This window comes from Epinephelus lanceolatus, chromosome 8, assembly GCF_041903045.1.
Source record: "Epinephelus lanceolatus isolate andai-2023 chromosome 8, ASM4190304v1, whole genome shotgun sequence".
NCBI classification, from domain to species: domain Eukaryota; kingdom Metazoa; phylum Chordata; class Actinopteri; order Perciformes; family Serranidae; genus Epinephelus; species Epinephelus lanceolatus.
In genome coordinates this window covers 24,381,784-24,402,651 of record NC_135741.1, presented here as the reverse complement: position 1 = coordinate 24,402,651, position 20,868 = coordinate 24,381,784, and the positions used below count along the sequence as shown (strand labels likewise).

Here is a 20,868-nt window from a genome sequence, read left to right as displayed (position 1 = left end):
AGGCAAATGGAGGGACCTAATAGCCCAATTTCCTCCCCTCTCTCCTGCCACTCCTTCTCCAGTCTCTCTCCATCACCTCTCTGCTCCCATACCTGTCCAGCAATGCCATCTGTCCTCCCCCCAGTGGCCTTCGCCCCACCCCTGTCTCCTCACCCCTCTCCTCTCCTCTGCCCTGTCCTCCCTCCCTCTTCTTACCTATAGATGATACAGGATCTCCATGCTCCGATTTCACCCTCTCATCATGACATCCATTAAAGTGGCGCTGGGCCCTGGGCCCCCGTTGGCCCGACAGCACATTAGCAGTCGGCCCATTGAACGCCAACAAGGACCGGCTCTGAATTATTGATACCAACACAACTAATGAGGAAACCCTATCTCAGCTCTTTTGCTGACACACAAACACACACACAAATGCTCGTGGAAGGACTTGCACGCATATCTGTATTGATGATAACTTTTGTTCCAGCTCCTGGTGTCCCATTTTCAAAAACTAATATTCTTAGCGCTCAGTCCATTTCCTGCAGACACTATGTGTGTATGTGTGCGTTTCATTCAAGGAGCCACAGGCTGAAATTCCTTCTCTAATCTGTGTGCTTGTCCTTTTGCACTATAAAATGTTTGTTCCTCATCTGTGGGCTCATTATTCTCTGTGTACAACTGCGTATTTTTATTACCGCTGCAGGTATCAGAACTTGGTGGTGGCAGTGAAAGTGGGAGGATTTCTATGCACCTTTGTTAAGAGCCACCATATGCTTGCTAACACCAGCAGCTTTGAGTCGGTGGATTTTACCCGAACTTACAATCTGTAAGAATTTGTGTGGGTGTTTGTGGCCCCTAAGTCTACCAATGTTTACATACAATGGCTTAAATGTGTGCAGTGGAGCTGCTGTGCAGAGAGGTATTGGAGGTGTCAGCCAGCCTCCTTAGTATTCACTCCAACACCCTGTGACTCACAGCCTCAGCCTGAGAGCGTGAGAAGGGTGGGGGGGTAGAGATAGAAAAGAGAAAGGGAAAGAGAGAGCAGGACAAGAGGAGGCAATATGAACATCAGGCAGCATTTTCTGTAGCCCCGGGCTCACGTGTTTGTATCTGTGTGTTTGCAAGCATGCCCGCCCAGGGGGATTAATTTTTTGACAGCTTTGTTAAGCCTTCTCTTAAGCACTGAGCTTCTCAGTAACATTGTGGCTGTGTGATTTTCAAAAGTCTCTTTCTGGCTATCTTGCCTCCTCACAACTAGGGAGAGAGAGAGAGAGAGAGCGGTGCTCGGACATGACAGCAGACGTTGTTTGAGTGGCTTCATGGTGTGGAGGAAGTCGACCATAAGACGCTGGCTGTGAAGCTCCTCTTCACTGAGGGGCTGCATTGCTATGCTCCACAGTTTAATTCACTGCAGCCCCTCTTCTGTGTCCGTCTCTGTCTTTGTCTCTGTATTGCATCCTCCCGGTCGTCCCTTCTTGTCACTCCACGTCTCTTCATCCCTCTGTCAGTTTGTATTTAGTTTAATCTCTGCCCCTCCTTCTTCTGCTTCCTCCGCTCTGTCGCTTTCTATTTCATCTCTCCCAGTCTAAATTCCATCCCTTTGACGAAAACACAGAGGTTGATAGAATGCGTAACCTTGCCTGGGCAGGTTAAGAGATGGAGGGAGAAAAAGGGAGAAGGACAGAGCCACACAGATAAAAAGGTTAACCCTTTAACAAGTCCACATACACATGGAGTCAAAGGACAGAGAGAGGGGGGGTTAAACAGCAAACACAATGAACAGATGTGACAGTCAAGCTCTGCATATGGGGGTGAGAAGAATATGGGAAATCAAAGAGAGAAACATTGGTTGGGGGGGAGACGGCATTTTCAGTCAAGCTCTGTCTCTCCTTCATGACTTCCACTCTGCATGATGACAAGTGTCTGCCGCTGTTCCCATTGGTCGAGGCTGCCACCAATCAGAGCAGAGGCATGTAAGGTGCCTTTAGGTTATACCCAACCCCAAAAACAAGAAGCAGAGAGAGGGAGAGAAAGCCAGAGTGGGAAAGGGAGTGTGTGTTTTACTGAGAGAGACCAAAGCCTGCGCCGACTTTACAGTCCATTGAAGACCTTCCCTCTGAAGCTCCCTGTGAAATGACACACTTAAGAAGAAATTGCTTGTCAGCTGTCTGTTGGAGACCCCTGCAATTCCTCCTGGCTGCTGTGGAGAAGAAGATCTTGGCTTTGTAGCCTCCCCCTGTGATTGGCTGTCACACTTTAGGCTCCCCCTCCTCTCTGACTCCCCTCTCCTCTCTCTCTCTCCTCTGCTTCTAACCCCCTCCATACTGTCCTCAGGCTTACCTGAGCCACAACTGCAGAAACGCTGGACCCCCTCCTCCACACACACACAAACACACACACACTCGTGTGCGCTCTCTCTCTCATACACAAACTCAGCTTTTCACCTGGAGAGGGCAGGCGTAAGAGACGGCATGTGCAGCAGCAGCAGCAGCAGCAGCAGCAGCAGCAGCAGTCTCTCCTCACATCTAGCACTGCCTCTCTGAGTTGCCTCTTGCTGGAGAGTGGAGAGGAACTCTGAGAAGAGATTTTGGAGCCATTGTCCCTTGGCGAAAGCAGGCGAGACGGGGGGCAGTGAGGGAGCACTTGTCAACCCAGGGACACCAAAGGCAACACACATCATGATTTTGGGTGAGTTGTCGCTTCACGGTGCATGGGATTTTGGAGAGGTCAATCATGTTGTTGGATCACTAATCCCTACTTAAACCTGGCCACCAGCAGCTCTTATTAATAGTGTACTCTGCTCGGTTTCCATTCCACACAGACATCTGTCAATACTAAGCGCCGGGGATGAACCTTTAAATCACGGTTAGTGTTTGTAATTACGATAATTGTGTGCCATTAATATGGCAGGTGTGAGTGATGACAAGGAAGGTCATAGTGTTTGGATCTGGTCTGTATCATTATGGGCTGTTTGGTCACGTGACCCAGCTCCACCATTCTCATGTCCTGCCTGAAGAGGTGAAGTGATAAAGATGGTTTCAAATCAACATATTGGTGACTGATGACTGATTTCAAAATATTTATAACATTGAGAATACATGTATTTATTTAAGGGATTTGCTACAGTTGATGGGCAAACAGGTCATCACACAAATGGCATTTTTAAAAGAAAAACATAAAAGATTCAGTTGTCAGTTTGCAGCACAGTGTAGCTTTTAGTTATTATACAGGGTTGTTCTGTTCTGAGTCAGCCAGCACTTTCTTCTTTAGTATTCTGGTCTCATAGTGGCCATGTCTGACAGAGGGGATTCTGTGTGGTCTCAGTGCTCTACATACTCAGCTTGTACATTCATACAGGGGATGGGAGCTTGCCACTGTAAGTCCAGCGATATGACCGTCCCTGGGAGTGCTGCTGTGTGGATAGGAAAGGAGGAACGTGTATGTGCGTGTTTAAAATGCAACGCAGCGAAAGTGTTCTAGAGTCTTCTCATTTGTGTATGTCTGAGACTGTGTGAGGTTATTGTGTGTGCATTTTGTTTTAAGTGTGTGTGTGTGTGTGTGTGTGTTGCTATGTTCTCTGCCGGAGAGGCCACTTTGTTTTAACGCATGCCTGGGCTGATTCAGGCGCAGCTCTGTTCCTCTGCTCTCCCGGCAGGCATGTTTTTCAAGCAGACATCTCTAATGATTATAGGGAGTCATGTAGACTGAGGTGTGCGGGTTTTGAAGCGTGCACATTGAAGGATATGTATTCCTGTGAGCTAAAGCCTCCAAGCGAGTCAGTAAAGTTCACATCTATAACAATTAACTTTCTCACTCTCTCAAGTTTTTTTTTTTTTAATGTGTCTTTAACATGGTCATTTTGTGCCTGTCTGATTTTTGTGTTGGCTACATTTCCACTTTCTGCCACTGGTCAAAAGGGAACAATTACCTGACTTAAGCCTCATTTAACAGTTAGACAAGCACCGTCTTGATCAGGGTGCAGGTGGTAGCTGCTCCCGTAAATGATATTTGGCCAGGACGTGCCCTCAACCACAGCTGTCTCATGATAACAAACAGTAGGTATGCTTGCTTATAAGAGCAATGGCTTGAGCTTAAGGTAGCTATTACAGTGTGTGTATTGTAACTGTTTAGCACTGCAGTTGTGGTAGGAGTAATAAAAGATGGAATGTGACTTATGTTGTGCAGCACAGTGAATTCCGCCTTTGCAGGAATGCTGTCACTATCAGTTCACTATATCTAGGGCTGATTTTTTACTGCAGACTGAACGGTATTTAAACAGAGATAATGTACTGTAGCTCCGATATACCAAATCTGTGTGTTTTTCATCACATCTAATGGTCTATAAAATCTTCCGCCTTCACACCTGCCAAAAAAGCTGACCTAGACTTCTCCTCATTAAGTTGTCACTCAGATAGGTATCTCCCATTATTTCTGTCTGAACATTGAGATTTTCCAGTGCCTAACATTCTGCTCCATTTGCGTGATGATGTGGCTGCTGAGCGATTTGACATTTCTGGCTTTCCTCCTCTGAAAAGGGTAATGTCATTGTAATGACCTTTACAATTTTGACGCTGGCTGATCTGGACCTCCAATCAGCAAATTTCCTGAATCAGCTCGGTGATCTAAATCTGCAAGGTTGTGATAACATATCTCTGACAAATGGCAATATATATCATTAAAAGCAAATTAATGATAAAGCGTGTGTGTGTGTGCGTGTGTGATATGTTCACGGTGTGTGTATGACCGTGTAAACCACATCACCACATTACCAGCTGTATTTGTATGGCTATAAGTCTATTCCTGCCCTTTGTTTTGTATGACCTTGAGCAGACAACATTTCCCACTGCAGCTCTGTCCTTGACGTTGTATTCACAAGTCCATGATAACTAGCTTTGTAGGCAATCCGGGCCCCTGGCAGAGGTCTTTGGCCGCTGTGATAGCGATGACAGTCCTGATGCTGATAATGACAATGGATGTGTGGTTGTGCTGTACAGTGTGCTCTATACAGAGCTGTGGGCAGCCAGCTTAGCTCTCTGCCTGACATGGGCTCTGCACCAACTTAGGGGTATGGGGCTGCTGCTGATGCTGTGTGTGTGTTTGCGTATTAAAACATGTGCACGCTATCTGAGCAGAGAACGGAGCCAAGCAGCGAGAGAACAATGGCAAGCTAATGGAGAACATGATTGCCGCGCTCCTGTTGACGTAGAGCCTCTCAACTGACTGTGGTGTCATTGTGATCAGCCGCCATGTTGTCTAAAAAATCCTCCTACGCTTTCAGCTCACTGATGCCTTGAGGGAGCTCCTGGTATGGAATCCGCTTTCAGATAAGACATGTCTATCACGTCCTCTCACTGTCACCCAAAATGCTGCGTGATGACGGTCTGACAAGCACACCTGGGACATTCCACTTTGTTAGCTTCATCTCAAAGTTTTTTTTTGGGGGGGGCTCAGTCATGATCGGTTCATGTTTGGATGTTGTCTCATCTGTCTTGTCTGTTTGAGTCAGAGCTGACCTCCTGAGCTCAGGGCCATGCAGTCTATCTGTCTCTTTGTCTCTGTGTTTGTGTGCCCACTCTAGCCTCATCTGTCTTCATAAAGTCTGTCTCTCTGTTGACCTGTCTGCATAGCTATTGCTCATTCCATTCATCCAGCCATCTATCCCCTTCCTCTAACAGCCTGCGCATACTCACCTGGTTCCAGAGGTCAGCTCAGAAAGGACGCCGGAGAATACGTCTTTGAGCACATCAGCAGTTTTTCCCCCCTTTTTCTCCATGACTGCTTTGCTCTCTGTGTTTATGTCAAAGTGACACAGTAATTATAACTCCTTAATGAGCCAGATATTTGGTATGCATGGCACAGTTTGTTCCGTTAGGCTTCTTTGCATATCCAAGATATAACTGGAACGCTTCTGTACAGCGGAAACTTGAGAATTCTGCAGTGAAACATGCTGAACAAATTTATGCATGGCTACTTATTAATGCTTTGGCAATACTGAGATTTAAACTTTTATAAGCAATTAGCACCTGTGAAATCTCACTTAATCAATCTGCAAACGCAGCTAAATTGACTTTTTACTTAAAACTCAATGTGCACTTTTTACATTTTCCTAGCAAGAGGGCCACTAGCTTCATATTTCACCATGTTGTTTTGCAGAATATCCCGTTTCTATTCAGTGGGAATATTTTTTCTCCCAAGTGGGATGGATGGCTGTGACATAGTGCTGTGTGATGAGATAGTTCACTGCACTTGACCCAGTTCACCTTTCAATAGCTCCTCTATGTGGCACGGAGCTCGTTGAGGAAGACCTATTCCCATAATCGTAATTAGAACAGGCCACATATCTCAGGAGTGACCTAGGATGCAAAATTAATGTGACACTCATCTGAAGGGAGACTCTACTATGTGTGTGTGTGTGTGTGTGTGTGTGTGTGTGTGAAATGATGTGGGTCTACGTATGTGGATCGATAAAAGTGGCAGTAGTGGCAGCACTCCTTCTCTTCTCTCCTCTTTCTCTAAGTCTTGCTCTCTCTTGGTTTGCGGAGAGGACTCCTCAGTCAAAAAGCCTCTATAACAGGTCTCTTCCCTTCTTCCCCTCCCTCCTTCGCTCTCCTCTATTGCTCCATTTGTTTATGCTGGAGTGACTGTGTGTCAGCAGGTTGTCAATACCGTCTGTAAGAGACTTTAATGAATAGGCCTGTTATTGGACTGGTGGGAAGGCAACCCATTGTGTCTGCGAGTGCATTTGTGTGTGTGTGTGTGTGTGTGTGTGTGTGTGTGTGGCCCATCAGTGTGTGTAACACTGCAGAGCAGAGGGAGGTAGAGGTGTCTGTTCTGCTCTGACTCCCACTGCTTCATTGGCCTCACTGCAGTGCCCTCTGTCAGAGACCATTCACTAAAAGTAAAGGCCAGAACGGCGCAAGACCACGCATGGTTTAATTTTGTGAATTAGAGTGATGAGGTCTTTTCTTACTCAGAACACACACTGAATGTAAACATGATGCAGCGCTCGCATACACTCGAATAAAAATGTACAGTTTACATGGCACACACCAGTGCTGGCACCTGCCACCATTGGCAGTCTGCTGCTGTTGCTCCGTGAAGCACAAAAATGCACCTGTGCGTGATTATGGTGTCACATTAGTGCATTCACCAAGGCAGCCTGGCTGACTACTTACTGGGAATCCTGGGGCTACAAGACACCTGGGAGTTGAAGCCTGGAAAATGTTCTGTATGCTTCAACAGTCACTCTGATCACAAAGTGGAAAGAGGCACAGATGATTCTTCACACTGCAGCTCTCTAGTGTTTGCAGAGAGGCACTGTTGCCTTTATCATGTTGAATATTTATTGTCATCCACTTCAGATGTCTTTGCACTACTTACACTTTAATTCTGATGCATCTTATTGACATCTTGATTGTCAATCGCCTTTTCTTTTTTATTGTGACATTGTTCTTTAGGATGTCCTATATTTCCCATGGGACTCACAGGTGCACTCTTTTGCCCACACAGGTTTTGGATTACCTTATGTCAAACAATTGCCCTGATGAAAGTCGGCAGACGTGGCTTTATTACTTGGCTTTGGCTTTATTACTAAATGCTTGCCTTGCACCAAAGTGTGCTCAACCTTCCTTTCCTCTTCTCACCACAACAGGAGGACCTTTTAGAGAGCTAGACAGTTGCGGCAGTCTGGTGTCATAGAGCATCTAGCATTTTATATTAGCATTTAAAGTAAAATATCAAATACTAACTCAAATAGAGACCAATGACCAGCAATGTATACTGACATAATCAGGTTTAGAATTGCACGTCATACAAGTGCAGATGCACTGTAGCATTTTTTTTAAATGCAACCATCTGCTGCTGCATGGCTAGACATAGCACCATGTTACACAATGCTATATGTCAGATTTATGAAAATATAAGAGATGCATGCTCAGTGACTCTACTTTCTCCTTCCTGCTCACCAAATTTACAAAGTCAAATTGTTTAATTGATACACTAATGTGATAATTCAGTAACAGCGTTAGAGGGTGCATGAATAACAATTTCCCAAATAGCAGCAAAGAATAAAAAGGTTGAGCAAAGCTAACGTTTGGCGTCGATAGATGTTGCATTAATCATGCCTGCTCTATTTCTGTGTGCTCAGAAGAGAAGAGGGGTAGAAGAGGAGGGGGGAAACGAAAGAGAGAGAGAGAGAGAGAGAGAGAGAGAGGAGGGGAGAGAAAGGCAGACAGATAAAATGGAGTGAAAAGTGTCCTCATGAAAGAGAATTAGCTCCATCCAGCTCTGGGGGAAAGAGGAAATTCCTCTGAGTGCCGTTGAGATAGGGTTTCACACAAAGACCAAAAGAGAAATCAATTCTCCTTGAGATGCAGCAAGGTCAATTCATCGGGGCATGGCTAGAGAGGAGGAAGCTGAAGGGGAGGAGGAGGAGGAAGTTGATGAAGCAACCAAAGAATGGGAGAGCGGGATTGAGCGCGTAGTGTAGGAGGAGAGAGACTTAAGGGTGCATTGACGGGATAAAAGCAGAGAGGAAATGAGCAAACAGCGAGAAGAGAAAGACTGGATATGGGGTGGGGTGACGATCTTTTGGTTAAAGCTGGCCTACGGGGAGGAATAGATGCAGCAATGCATTGAGCTGAAGTCTCTCTGTATCATCTTACTCATGCAAAGGAGAAATGTGAGCAGTATGTCTGACACACTGTTGGGAATGTCACCCTACAGCCCTGCATGAACTTTACTTATTGCCATAAGGACATCTCCTAAGTTGGTGACCTCATCTATCCCAACACCTCTCACCTTACTACTATAAGGTTAGCCAGGCACACAGACTGAATGAGTACGACTAGCTTTTGCTTCCAAGAAGCCTTGAGCTAGCTTTTAATCCTTAATGTTACATGAACAGCTCAAAATAGCCTAAATCTCCACCCCTAACGCCTTCCCCCTGCGAACTAAATCTGTTCCAATGTGTTTTATTGGAGTGTGTATAGTGGTTGATGGGATGCAGAAGAGCTTGGTGATAAAAAGGTGGCAGTATGTTGAGCTCAGACCTGCCCTCTGTGGCGTCTTGCCCATTGACAGCTACAGTAGCTACACAGCTAGTAGAAGGCTTCTTTGGAAAAGGTTTAGCTCAGCGTTGGATAAGAGCCGGGGAAGCCTTGCTAGCAGGTAGTTATGGGATCCGCGTGGCGCGGGGCTTAGTGCAGGCGTCTGGTATGCACACCTGTCTCCACAAAAGTTCTTCCCTGAACAAGCGGCCCTGCCCCTCAGAGAGAGAGAGAAAGAGAAAGAGTGAGAAGGGGCTCTGCCAGGACCTGCACCACAGCTCCCTGCCCCTGCCTGGGGGAGCGGGGGGAGGAGAAAGGGAGGATCAGGAGGGTGAGGTGCCAGAGGTGTGGATTAGAAGGCTATAAGGGACACAGGGGTAATGTGGTATCTGAGGTCAGCCATTTACAGTATGTTACTATGTTTGTTGTGCTACTGCGTTTGTATCTTGTTTCCGGGTGTTTGTCATATGTTGTATTTTAGGCTCTTGATTTCCTTCAAGGTCAGTTGTCACCTACTGAACATAACCACCGTGACGTCATGCATTGGTTTGTAGATTTTTGGAGCCAGCTGGTGAGGAGGGAGGGGTGGATCTGACTTGGGCTACATCCACACTAATATACCTTCATTCTAAAACACACTATTGCTACATTTAGACCTAACTTTCGACATTACTCCGGAGTTTTGGAATCCAGGAAATGGAGACCTTTGAAAACACTGCTGACCCTGTTTTAGTTTAAAAAATCCAGGTCTGTGTTTTAATCTGAACGGGCAGCCACGCATGACACAGACACTTAGAATCCCTCCCTGATTTGGCTCTCATCAGTCACGGCTTGTCAAGTCAAAACGTTATAGCTAGGGCAACATACCGTTTGTGATTTCATCCTTGTTGCGTGGGTATGCCTTTCCCATTGCTATGGCTTTGTCTGGCGATGAATAATGCTCCTTGACCACCTTACTTAGGCTTACTCTCATTAACAGCTCCATCTTGTCGTCAGTCCAAGCAAAGAGGTCTCATTTCTTACTTTTTACCATCTCTGTAGTATGTTCTGTAACTAAGCAACCAACCGCAGAGTAGATAATTTGCTTCCTGTTTACACCTGTTTACACAGTCATGTGATATGCGTTTCTAGGCATGTTAATTTGTACAGAGGTTATTTCTGAGGCAGTACTAAAACACTTTTGTGTGCGTGGGGATAGTTTTCATTTTAAAAGGCTGTGTTAAAATGAAAACGTATTAAGCTGGATGTGGCCTTACAGCCCGTGGGAAAGCCTAGACGACAGTCTGTCACTCAAAGTGCCCTTAATTATGCATAACTGTAAACCTTAATAACATTTAAATGAGCTAATTAGATACAAATTCACCCCCCATACAGTTGTCATGAGTGTGGAAATTAGCTAAAGAGACCAGGCTGTAATCATGTTTATATCTGCTGTAAAATTTGCATTTTAGCATGGGGCTCTATAGGAAGTGACTGGCTTCCAGAAACAGCCTCAAGTGGCCATTTGAGGAACTGTGGTTTGCGGCATTTTCTTGTTAGCTCCATTTTTCAGCCCTGGAAAGTTGCTGCTTAGTTCTTATGCACATTTAGTGGAGCGATTTTTGTGCTTGAGGGTATATGAAGATCCAAGTGTGGAGATTGTAGCATCGACTTAAATTTCAATCCCCCACTGCCAGTGTCCCCTAATGCAGTAGCAGTCTGTATATTGGGATACACGGATGGATGAACTCCTGCTTCCACAGAGCTCTCAGCTAACACTGAAACTCAGACAGTGGCTGGTAATGTGGTTCAAAAGAGCACTGATGAAATGTAACAAATCGGAGGCAGAGAAGAAGAATGGAAACACACATTTCCATAAAATTAGCATAGTTGGGAGCGGTGCAATTGGCCCGATGAGACAGGAATAACAGCATAAACATAAATGACTTCACATTGCATTCTTCACATCTGAATAATGTCGGTTAATGTTCGGGCTTGTAATGGGATTGCTTATTAATGTAGCATTGGGGGTATGGCAGCATGTCAGAGCACAGCAGTAGCCAGCTCATAGACGCTCTAACAGCAGTGTTTCTGCCTCCGTCCTAAATTTTCTCATTTGTGCCCATGATGGCTTGCGTAAATGTGAGAGATTGTATTTACAGTAGCACCGAAGATGGTTTTTGTCTCTGTGCTGGGCCAATAATCACTGGCCAGCCACTGCCACAAATCTTCATTAGAGGATTAGCCGGCAGGGAGACAGCTTGTGTTCTTTGGCTTTTATTGGTGGCCCTGCGTCCAGTGCTTTCAGCCTCAGCTTCTCCCATTCCTGTCTCCTCTGCTTAAACCTGTGAACATAGCCGTATGCTCACCTGAGAACCACACACTCACAACACACGCACACGTATGCATACAATTTGTCTTTGTCTCAGTCTTTACCATCCTCTCTTTATCTCATTCTATCTCTGTCTTTCTCCCACATATGCTCAAACCCACATGTACATAATGCTCACACATCCTGTCAGTTTGTTCCCTTGAGGTGCATCAGCTGCCCGGTGGGCACTCATACTCAAGACAGAACAAATTAAGGTCACAGCGGGGAGAGCCGAGCCAGCAAAGGACAACGGGATCTGCCAAGTGTATCTGTGTGTATGTGCGCGCGTATATTGTTTTGTCTCTTCCGACCTCTAAACAGTGGCATGACTCCAAAGAGAGCCGTTGTTAAATGGCTCCTGTCCCACTCAAAGGAAAGCTGACCCTCATTGCACCATTTTGCGGGATAAAAGGTGCCACCCCCTCGCTTTGAATTCAGGCTAGAAAAACTGAGTGAAGAATGCTCTTTTGAAGGCTCTTTGATATCACCTGATGAAGAATATGGGATAAGGTTCCCTCTTGTGCCTGTTGGGAGCGTTGTGACTCATCTAGGGCTGTTGTTGGCCCATCAATGCTGTTCTGATACCTGAGGGTTTCTTTCTTTTCACACATTTGGTGGTGAGCATACAGTACACAGAAGCCACAGACACAAAGCTGTAGCACACTGATGTCTATTTTTCTGCACCGTGATAAATAGATGACTTTTACATCTTTATATATCCTGTTGCCGTGCCAGCTTTGCTCCTTCCTACCTTTCAACACTTGACTACAAGTAGCTAGGTTATCATGCTGGCTGGTCCCGGTGGGGTCCAGAAGTTCCAGTGGACTTGTCTCTGCCAGCCTGGGCCTCAGACCTCCCCTCAAGGGCAATATCGTATTCTGCCTGACTGTGCGCGCCTGTGTAATCCATAGCTGCAGGGAGGGTGACCTTCACAGCAGGCAGCCTCACAGCAGGCTGCGACACAGGCACTCAGGGAAGAGGACAGGCGGGGCAAAAAGGGTGCTAGGGGCAGGACACGCCAGTTCTTAGATAATTACCCTTGCATATTACCCTCTCTACATGTGGTTGCTCTCTCTTTCATGCAATAGTTATGATGAATATTAGAGTGTTCTTTTCCAAAAGGCTGTGTTTTAATTTCAAAGAGAAAAGGACACATCTGCATCCACTTAATGCCTTTATAACTATAGTGGATTCCGTTTTTAAATAAACTGACATTTTGACAAGTGCAGATTTTACTTGTATTTAATACTTTGAAAAGTTTTCTATATTAATCATTTTGTTAGTGCCACAACTTCTGTTGGAGTTTAGCTCAAACTTGAGCTAGAAATCTGTCACCAAAGACTCAGTGTTAAAGCAGTGTCCTGCAGCTTGCACCGTGTCTTGAAAGAACAAACAAAAAAAAACTATTTATCATTGAAACATTTGCTGTGCATCCAGTGCACCCTGCTGTCTGAGTAAAGGTGAAGCCAGAGCCAGAAAAAGTTATTGACAGTTATGTGAGGAGATGACGCAGCCAAATAAGTCCCTGCTCATGAATGATGCATGTCCCCACCGGCCCCGATGGAGAAAGAGAGCGAAGCTGGATGACAGCTGGGGTGCTGTGTGTGCATGGTGCAGAACAAGGTGAGACTCTTTATGGTACAGCCCAGCTCTCTCTCTCTCCCTCTCTCTTTCCCTCCTTTCCATTCTCTTACCTATTGACTCACAAATATACACAAAATCGGGAGTTCTCAGAGGAGCTGTTACTCTCTGCAAGTCTCCCCCGAGCCTATGTAGCCACACAGTGACCTTAGAAATGGTTTGCTCTAATGCTCTGTCTCTCTTTCCACCTTCCCTCCATTCTCTATGTCATCCTTTGACTCCCTCTCGCCTTCTCCTGCTCTCTTTTTGTGTCTCCCTCTCGCTGAGCCCCCTCTATTTTCGTCCGAAACAATCACTGTATTTTCCGTCTCACTGCCCTGTGCTGCCGCAGTCTGAGACTCTGATAGCAAGACGGAGAGAGAAGGAGAGAGATGAGAGTAAAGGGGGTGGGCGTGGGATGTGTGCAGCACGCAGGGCAGAAACAGGAAAGGCTACATAATGGTTTGTTGTCATCGTCACTGTAGCGTCACATCTGTGTGTCCTTTTAGCAGCAGCGAAGCAGCAGCTAGCACAAAAACGTACACTGTCTGCATTACCGAGGCTTTCCACCACAGTGTCAGTGGCCTGATGTACACATGCACAGTGACATGTACAAGCATGTAAACTGCATATATGTACTACATCATTGCCACTAAGTGGACGAGCTTAGAGTTGCTGCCGCGGTGCCTTTAGTTATTTGGCTACGCATGCCACACATACCCAGAATGAGAACATCAAGAGTCTTTCACTCTGATGCCATGGCTGTATACAGATGTGCTCAAATCTCATATATCTGCATGACATTTAAGCACAGTACACATTTTCAAAATCATAGCAACAAAAAACAGGGAGTGAAATGAAGACTCTGCGTGTTTCCTGTGGCTCTTTGACACAAGAGGGGTACCTAGAGGGTCATAGTTTGATGTGTGGGCCACTTAGTATTTGACAAGTTTGGAGTGAAAATGTGTTATACAATTTTGGGTGTTCAAGGATGGTCCGTCATGCATACTGTCTTTTCAAAAATAAACTTATGTTTTCACAGAAAATGAGGAGTCATATGAGTACAGGCTCAAAATAAATGTAAACCAACCTTGTTTACCTTGTTATTAGGTTTAGGCAACAGAAGTACTTAGTCAGGTTTAAAGCCCAGACACCAAACTGACATCAAAGAACCAGTGGCCTCAAATAGCCTCTGTCTCCGACAAAAATTTGCACATGAACACACATCAAAGACAACAGTCAATGGCCAATAAGCACGGATGTTCTGCACCTGCGTGAGAGGGAATAACTGTCCAGCAGGCAGTGGTAGTCATTAAAAAGGGAAAGCAGAAGACTGATAGCATGGATTCATGATGTCAGTCAGCCAGTTTGCACAGTAACATTATTAATTATTATTAACATTAACACTATCATTTGATGAAAAAACAAATGATATTTACCACTAGCAAACAGTAACACAAACAGTTATGAACCATTTCTACTAAAGACCTCAAAGGCTAAAACAAAAATCGAATCTAATATAGCAAGTTTGTTTTGATCTCAAGCCTTCTTAACTTCAGTCATTTGCTTTCGTCACCTTGTTTCTCTTCTCATGCACTAAGCTGAACTGCAAATCAGAGTGATTTCATTTACCAATGGGCTCTGTTGTCTCCAATGCTGATTCAACATGTTAAATTGGGCCCCCAAAAAAGCAGACAATGACCAACCAGTGTGAACAGCGTGGGACATACCACAAAAAACTAGGGCGACAGATACTCACTCATGGCCTGACATTGACCAATGGCTAACTGTAGGCTTCGTGTGTTACGACCCTTGGGAAAAGGTCATGGTTTAGGTTAAAATAAGACAATTTTGTTACTATCATAACGTAACGTGAAGTATGTCACCTCATACACATCACAGACATTACAAGAAATACAACATTAGCAGTAAAAATAACTCAACATTGACTTTCAGTTCAACACGTGACACAAACAGCAGTTTTAAGGTTGAAAGTCCTGTGTTAGTTTGACCCATTCACCACCCCTCCCTCCCACCCTACGCAGACTTTCTTGCTCATTACATCAGTTGCTCGGAGCCTCTAATAATGACACAGCCTGGTGCGTGTCCTTACAGTCACTAAATAGTGCGTCAGTGCATCAATATCAGGCGCCAAGAGCTACTGATCAAGCGTCTGTGTGTGATGCTAAGTCGACACCTATTTGATGAGTTGGGAGTGAGAATGCCTGGTTTGTATTGTTGCAGATACAACCCAGTCTACCAGCCGATCCTCTTCGTCCTCCTCTGTGGCCACATTCACAAACATACACATGTACATACAGTATGCCATCATTGGCCTCAGGGTCTGCATCAATATTCATCGAATGTGAAACTCTGACTTGTCCCATTTGCCTGGTCCGAGACAGACGAGAGAGGGTATTACTTGGAGAATAATTGCTGGTGATAAACTACCTCTTCAGACGTGGCTACATTGATTTGGACAGAGCGTTTGTGTAAGGGAAAGTAACAGTGATAGATCTGAACACTTTACAAACGGACCCAGCAAGCATTTGAATAAAACATTGTGCATGGGAACAACATCGTTGGGGAAAGCCATTAAGTCTCAGATTAGAAGCAAGTAGCTAATGCAGTCAGTCGGTGTGTAAAGCTGTGTAGCTCTGCACGGCTCAAACAAACACATCAATCTGACTAACAGTGTGTGTCAACATGCTCCATGATTACCATGCTAATCCCAGAGCAACACACGGGAGACCACAGGAGATCATTACAATCAGAGAAGGGGACTCGACTGTAGTCTCATCTCAAATCTGTAGAATTCAATCACACAAATTATGAAACACACACACACACACACACGCACACACACACACACACACACACACACACACTAATAATATTCTCCATTTTACAGGCCATTGGTAAAATGATGTTTTTGACAATCAGCACAAAGTAAATTGGTTGCTGAAGCTCCTGTTGTGCTTTGCTTGCTATCAAACACACACACACACACACACACACACACACACACACACACACACGCACACAAACAATGCACCTCTGCAGTTGCTATTCAGGCACCAATTTTGTAGCACTTCAGCGTTAATGTCATGTAAATGTGTTGTGAGTGTTAGAGATTTCATGGTGTATTAGTGGAGGAGGGGGTGCCTGCAGGGTAGAGGGGACTATATTGTGTGTGTGCATGTGTTCATGAGTGTGCGTTTGAGTGTGCCTCTGGTACACAGTGTTCAGGTGTTAGGCTCTTTTGGCAGCGAGTCAAGACCCCTTCAGTTAGTGCTTTGTAAAAAAAATTTTTTTTATCATAATAGATGATGATTATAATGGATGCAAGTGTGATTTTTTTTTTATACAAAGGAGAGTCGTAGGATGGTGAGGTGGAGATTTTCCTGAAGATGTTTGCTTGAATTTAATGGACCTGGTTTGACTAATGTGAAATGGCAGTGTGCCCACATGTAATAATGTGTTGCTACCTGGCTTTCACACCTGATGTGAAGACACGTCATTGTGAAGAGCAAGGTCATTGTCATGTCTGGACTCTAATGTGTACCTCTTGAGTTTGACAGATACTGACTTGATATTCCTCCCGTTTTTGCATCCAAAGTGTAACTAAAGGTTTACTTCTGGTGTTTGCTTTAGTTTGTTTTGATCCTGTCATAAAATAAATATCATAAAGCCTATTTGTAATATCAACAAAAAACAGACAAATAAATAAGACACAAGCCGACGTGAAACATGAGCATGCAGTCCAGCATATGCAAACAGCATATTAAATAAATGTGTTATGCTTAAAACTCAAGCATGACACAGGATAACAACATTGAAAGTCAAAACCTATTTCCATAGTGGTCCTGAATTGTCTATATATCAGCAGGTTTTTTATTATCTCTGCCATGATGGGGTCAAACGGTTGTCATTTTAAATCACGAGCATATCTGATTCAATAATGGTTTTCAATATACCTTTTCTCCTTGCTTTGATTAAGTGTACTTGAATGATGTTGTTGGTGAACATTCTCTTTATGTTCAAGAGCACTAGAAGGTTTCCTGGGTTTACTGCATGTGAAACTCACCGAGCAATTGGCGTCTGCATTTCTTTAAACTAAATTAAACTTAGAAATCCATATTTACTTTTATGAGGCATGTCCGATGGCGCTCTGGCACTGAAAGCAAACATTTTTAACTCTTAAGAAGAAAGAAGGACATGTTCATTTTTAGTTTGTCAGAGCTTTACGTGTGTTGGCTTTCAGGATTGACACAAGGGACACCTCCCCAAGCGCATTTGTCCCACCCCCACAACCCCCACAATAAAAAACATTAATTTATTTTGACAAGATTAAACATTTCCACCTTAAACTTATGCAGAAAAGGCATAAAGTGGTGCATAAAAATTCACCCCAATGCAGGAAATAAAGTGTTTGATGCTCAAGATTTCCTGGGAGAGGCCCCCAAACCCATTTCACAAGTGTCCCCCCTTTCAGTGTTGAAATGAAACCTACACCCTTGTGTGTCAGAGAACCCCAAATTACATTTTTCTACGTTGTCATACCAGAACTTGTCAAAAAAAAAAACATAAACCACATTCTGATTAAAATAAATCTGTGATAGCAGCCTGCGGTTGACGGATTAAGCTGCTTTGTGTGACAGTAAGACCTGAAAGCATTAACCTAGCACATTAATTGTGTCATTAGTAATTCTATCCAGTCTATTTGAAACAGGCTTTGCGACATAATGAGCTTTGTGCATTGTCGTTTCTAATGTGGCAGCCCCATCACTCCCGCATATTTCATTCTGCTGTGCGACGCTACACTTTATTTAAATAACTTCACACAGCAGCTATATCCGGACAGTTCACGCAGCGCCCAACATGAACTCCCCTTTTGCAATGTTGTGCAGATTTGGAATATGAGTACTTCTATGTGCTTGACATCCTTCATTGTCACCTGGTGTCCTCAGGATTTGAAATGCGCTGGCGCTGCACATCCCACTTTCACACACACACACACACACACACACACACACACACACACACACACACACACACACACACACATGCACACTTCACTCAGCATGGTACCGTTGGGCTGTCCTCCAATATTAATACACAAGGCTGACGATGCTGTGGGACTGCATACATGTCACACTGTCACAGCAGAGTAGAGGAGAACAGAGCGATGGGGAGAGGGGAGGAGAGGGAGGGGGGCTAATTTTGGATGCATGGCATGTGGAGTTAGGATAACCATCTTTTCTGCAGCTCTCCACCACACTGTTTGTTCAATTACCATTTACTGCAGAGAGGGGGGGGGTACAAAGAAGGAGAGGAAGAGAGAGAAAGGGAAGAGAGGAAGAGAAGAGCAAGGGCGACGGAGGGAGAGGAGGAGGAGGTCCTCAGTGATGCAGAGGATGAGGAAGTAGATGTGAAAGAGTTGGAGAAAACAGAGTGAGTACGAAAAGAGAGGAGGGAGTAAGAGGAAAGGCAAAAACATTCTGTGTACAGATTAAGGTGGCAGGTACAGTGTCATGTCCTTACAGTACAGCAGTGCATCTTCTCGTGTGTGCTTTGCTCAGGCTAGAACATTAATAAACATAAAATCTGTGCGACATAATTTCCTTGTGTAACAGCTTCCGTACATGCAGGGCTTCTGTTATGAAACACCACCACTGTTTCTGCTTTGATAGGTGTCATGAGCTGTAAGTGTAGCTTTAAAAAAAACATCTCATTCAAACAGACTATTCCCAGCTCCCTGCATGGGGTCCCAACCGTTCCAAATTGAGATATACAGAGATGTAGCTCGATTCCTGCTTCCCCTCTTTTTAAATCCTAATCCATCCCTCCCTATCTTTCCTCAACTCCCCCCTTCTCCTACAGTCTCTCCCTCTCTGGCTCTGGCTCCAGTATACCAAGCAATTACAGAGATGATATCCACTGTCAGTCAGCAGCTCACAGATGAAGCTGGGCCTCTTTAACATGCTAATGGAACGCCAGATTCAATCAGGCCTTTGTATGGCAGAGGGGAGGGCAGCGCTGCTCATTAAAAAATAAATCATAATAACAATGAGGCCCAGGCTGCAAAGGCAAGCAGCACCTAAGCCGCGGCATTGAACTCTTCCTCTCTTCCTCCGTGCTCTCTAAACATTTCAGGTCTATCGTCCCTCTTTTTTACTCGTCTTCCCTTCTCCAATAGTGGCGCTGGTGGTGTGAGGGGTGGATGGTTGTGAGGAGGAGGGGGAGGAGGAGAACAGGCAGGGTGCGTGAGGGTGCAAACCCCCTGAATCATTTGACAAAGAAAAAGAGATTATGTCAAGTCAGCACTCTGTCCTGTCCACCTTTTTCAATCTTCCTCCCTCTGTTCTCACCGTCCAATAAGGCCTCTGTCCCCCAACCCTCATCCACACACACACACACACACACACACACACACACACACACACACGCATTTGTATTCTTTCACTTCAGCAATTAGAGCACAAGGTCACCTCCAGGTCTTACATAAGGTCAAAACCTTGATGCATGCCTGCATACAAAGTTTAGGATTTACCAGCAGGAACTGTTATTTGTTCGCCCACTGAGACACACTTAAACACTATATTTACTGTGTGTCTGTAAACACTGAATCACAGTGCTCAAAAGTCAGTGATACCAGGTGTTCAAGGTTAAAAGAATACTTAGACATTTTGGAAAATACATTTATTTGCTTTCCAGCAGAGAGTAAAATGAGAGAACTGATGCCACTGTCACAACTTCCTGGTTAATATAAGGCTACAGCCAGCAGCCGGTTAGCTTAGCTTAGCACAAAGACTATAAACGCTCTGTCCAGCAATGACAATATCTGCCTGCCTGCACCTCTAATGCTCACTAATTAACACATTATATTTAATCAATACAAAACCTGTGACCAGTAATTTCCCAGAGTTTTTGCTGGTTGCCTAGCAACCTTAACATTTGCAAGAGCGAGGCCTTTGCTTTTGCACACATATGAAACGAGGGGTCTAGGGGTCCTCCGCCAGAAAATTTTGAATATCAAACACTTAATTTCCTAGCCTAGTGAAACCATCCTGATCTTGTGAGCTCATATTCGATTTCGCTCCGCAGATCAGTCTGGCCATGCAATCATTAAGGCGAATTCTGGCATTGGTTAAAGCTTACCGGGCCAATCACATCCATTTATTACTTTGGGGCAGGTTATTAAATCACGTCATCAGTATTGGAGGGACAAGGAGTGGAGTGAATGTATTTTGTAAACAACCAACATGGCTACTGATTTTGAAACTGCGATGGTAAATGTGTTAAACGAATTGGAATGAACATTTTCTTTAAAAGCACTGCACTGAAAGCTTTTATTGAAATAAAAGGACATGTTTGCCATCCTTCCTACAGGGTTTGGTAAAAGTTTAATTTACCAACTGGCTCCCTTGGTTGGGAAAAAGATGGGACTCAGAGAAAACCCAGTGGCTATTGTTGTTTTTCCACTAGTTGCTCTCATGGAGGAGCAGGTCAGGGAAGCGACCAAGCTGGGAATCACAGCCATGAGTCCACAGTGAGGAGGAAATCCGCAAAGACGGCAATACTCTTTCACAGACATCATCACAGCTCATCTCCGCTGCAGCTTGCTGGTCTGTTTACAGTGGCATTGTGCTAGCCTACCTCACACGTTTCGGTTTTCTATCTTTCCAATTGCGTGAAGGGGCACTTTGAGTGACAGCCGTAGATACCGCCCCTCGGGAATAGAGGAAATGTACACTCCGTGTCCAGACCTATTCGCGTTTTGCGAATTGGGTCTGGCAACGGCAGGCTATTAATTTCCTGCATTCTGGTGAATTTTTATGCATAAAATTTGTCAAAAAATATTTGTAAGGG

General features: G+C 44.7%; 1 protein-coding gene across 2 annotated transcripts in view; it reads left to right on the top strand.

The window, feature by feature from the left end:
• Window positions 1-20,868, top strand: part of znf385a (zinc finger protein 385A) — a 75,357-nt gene that overhangs the window by 6,290 nt on the left and 48,199 nt on the right. Inside the window, exon 1 of one of the 2 annotated variants that reach the window (XM_033629688.2) lies at window positions 2,001-2,667. The exons of the other annotated variant lie outside the window; for it this stretch is intronic. Coding sequence (XP_033485579.1) covers window positions 2,658-2,667 — 10 coding nt within the window. The 5' untranslated portion in view covers window positions 2,001-2,657. Of the gene's footprint in view, window positions 1-2,000; window positions 2,668-20,868 lie in introns of those variants that run through there. 2 annotated transcript variants of the gene reach the window in all.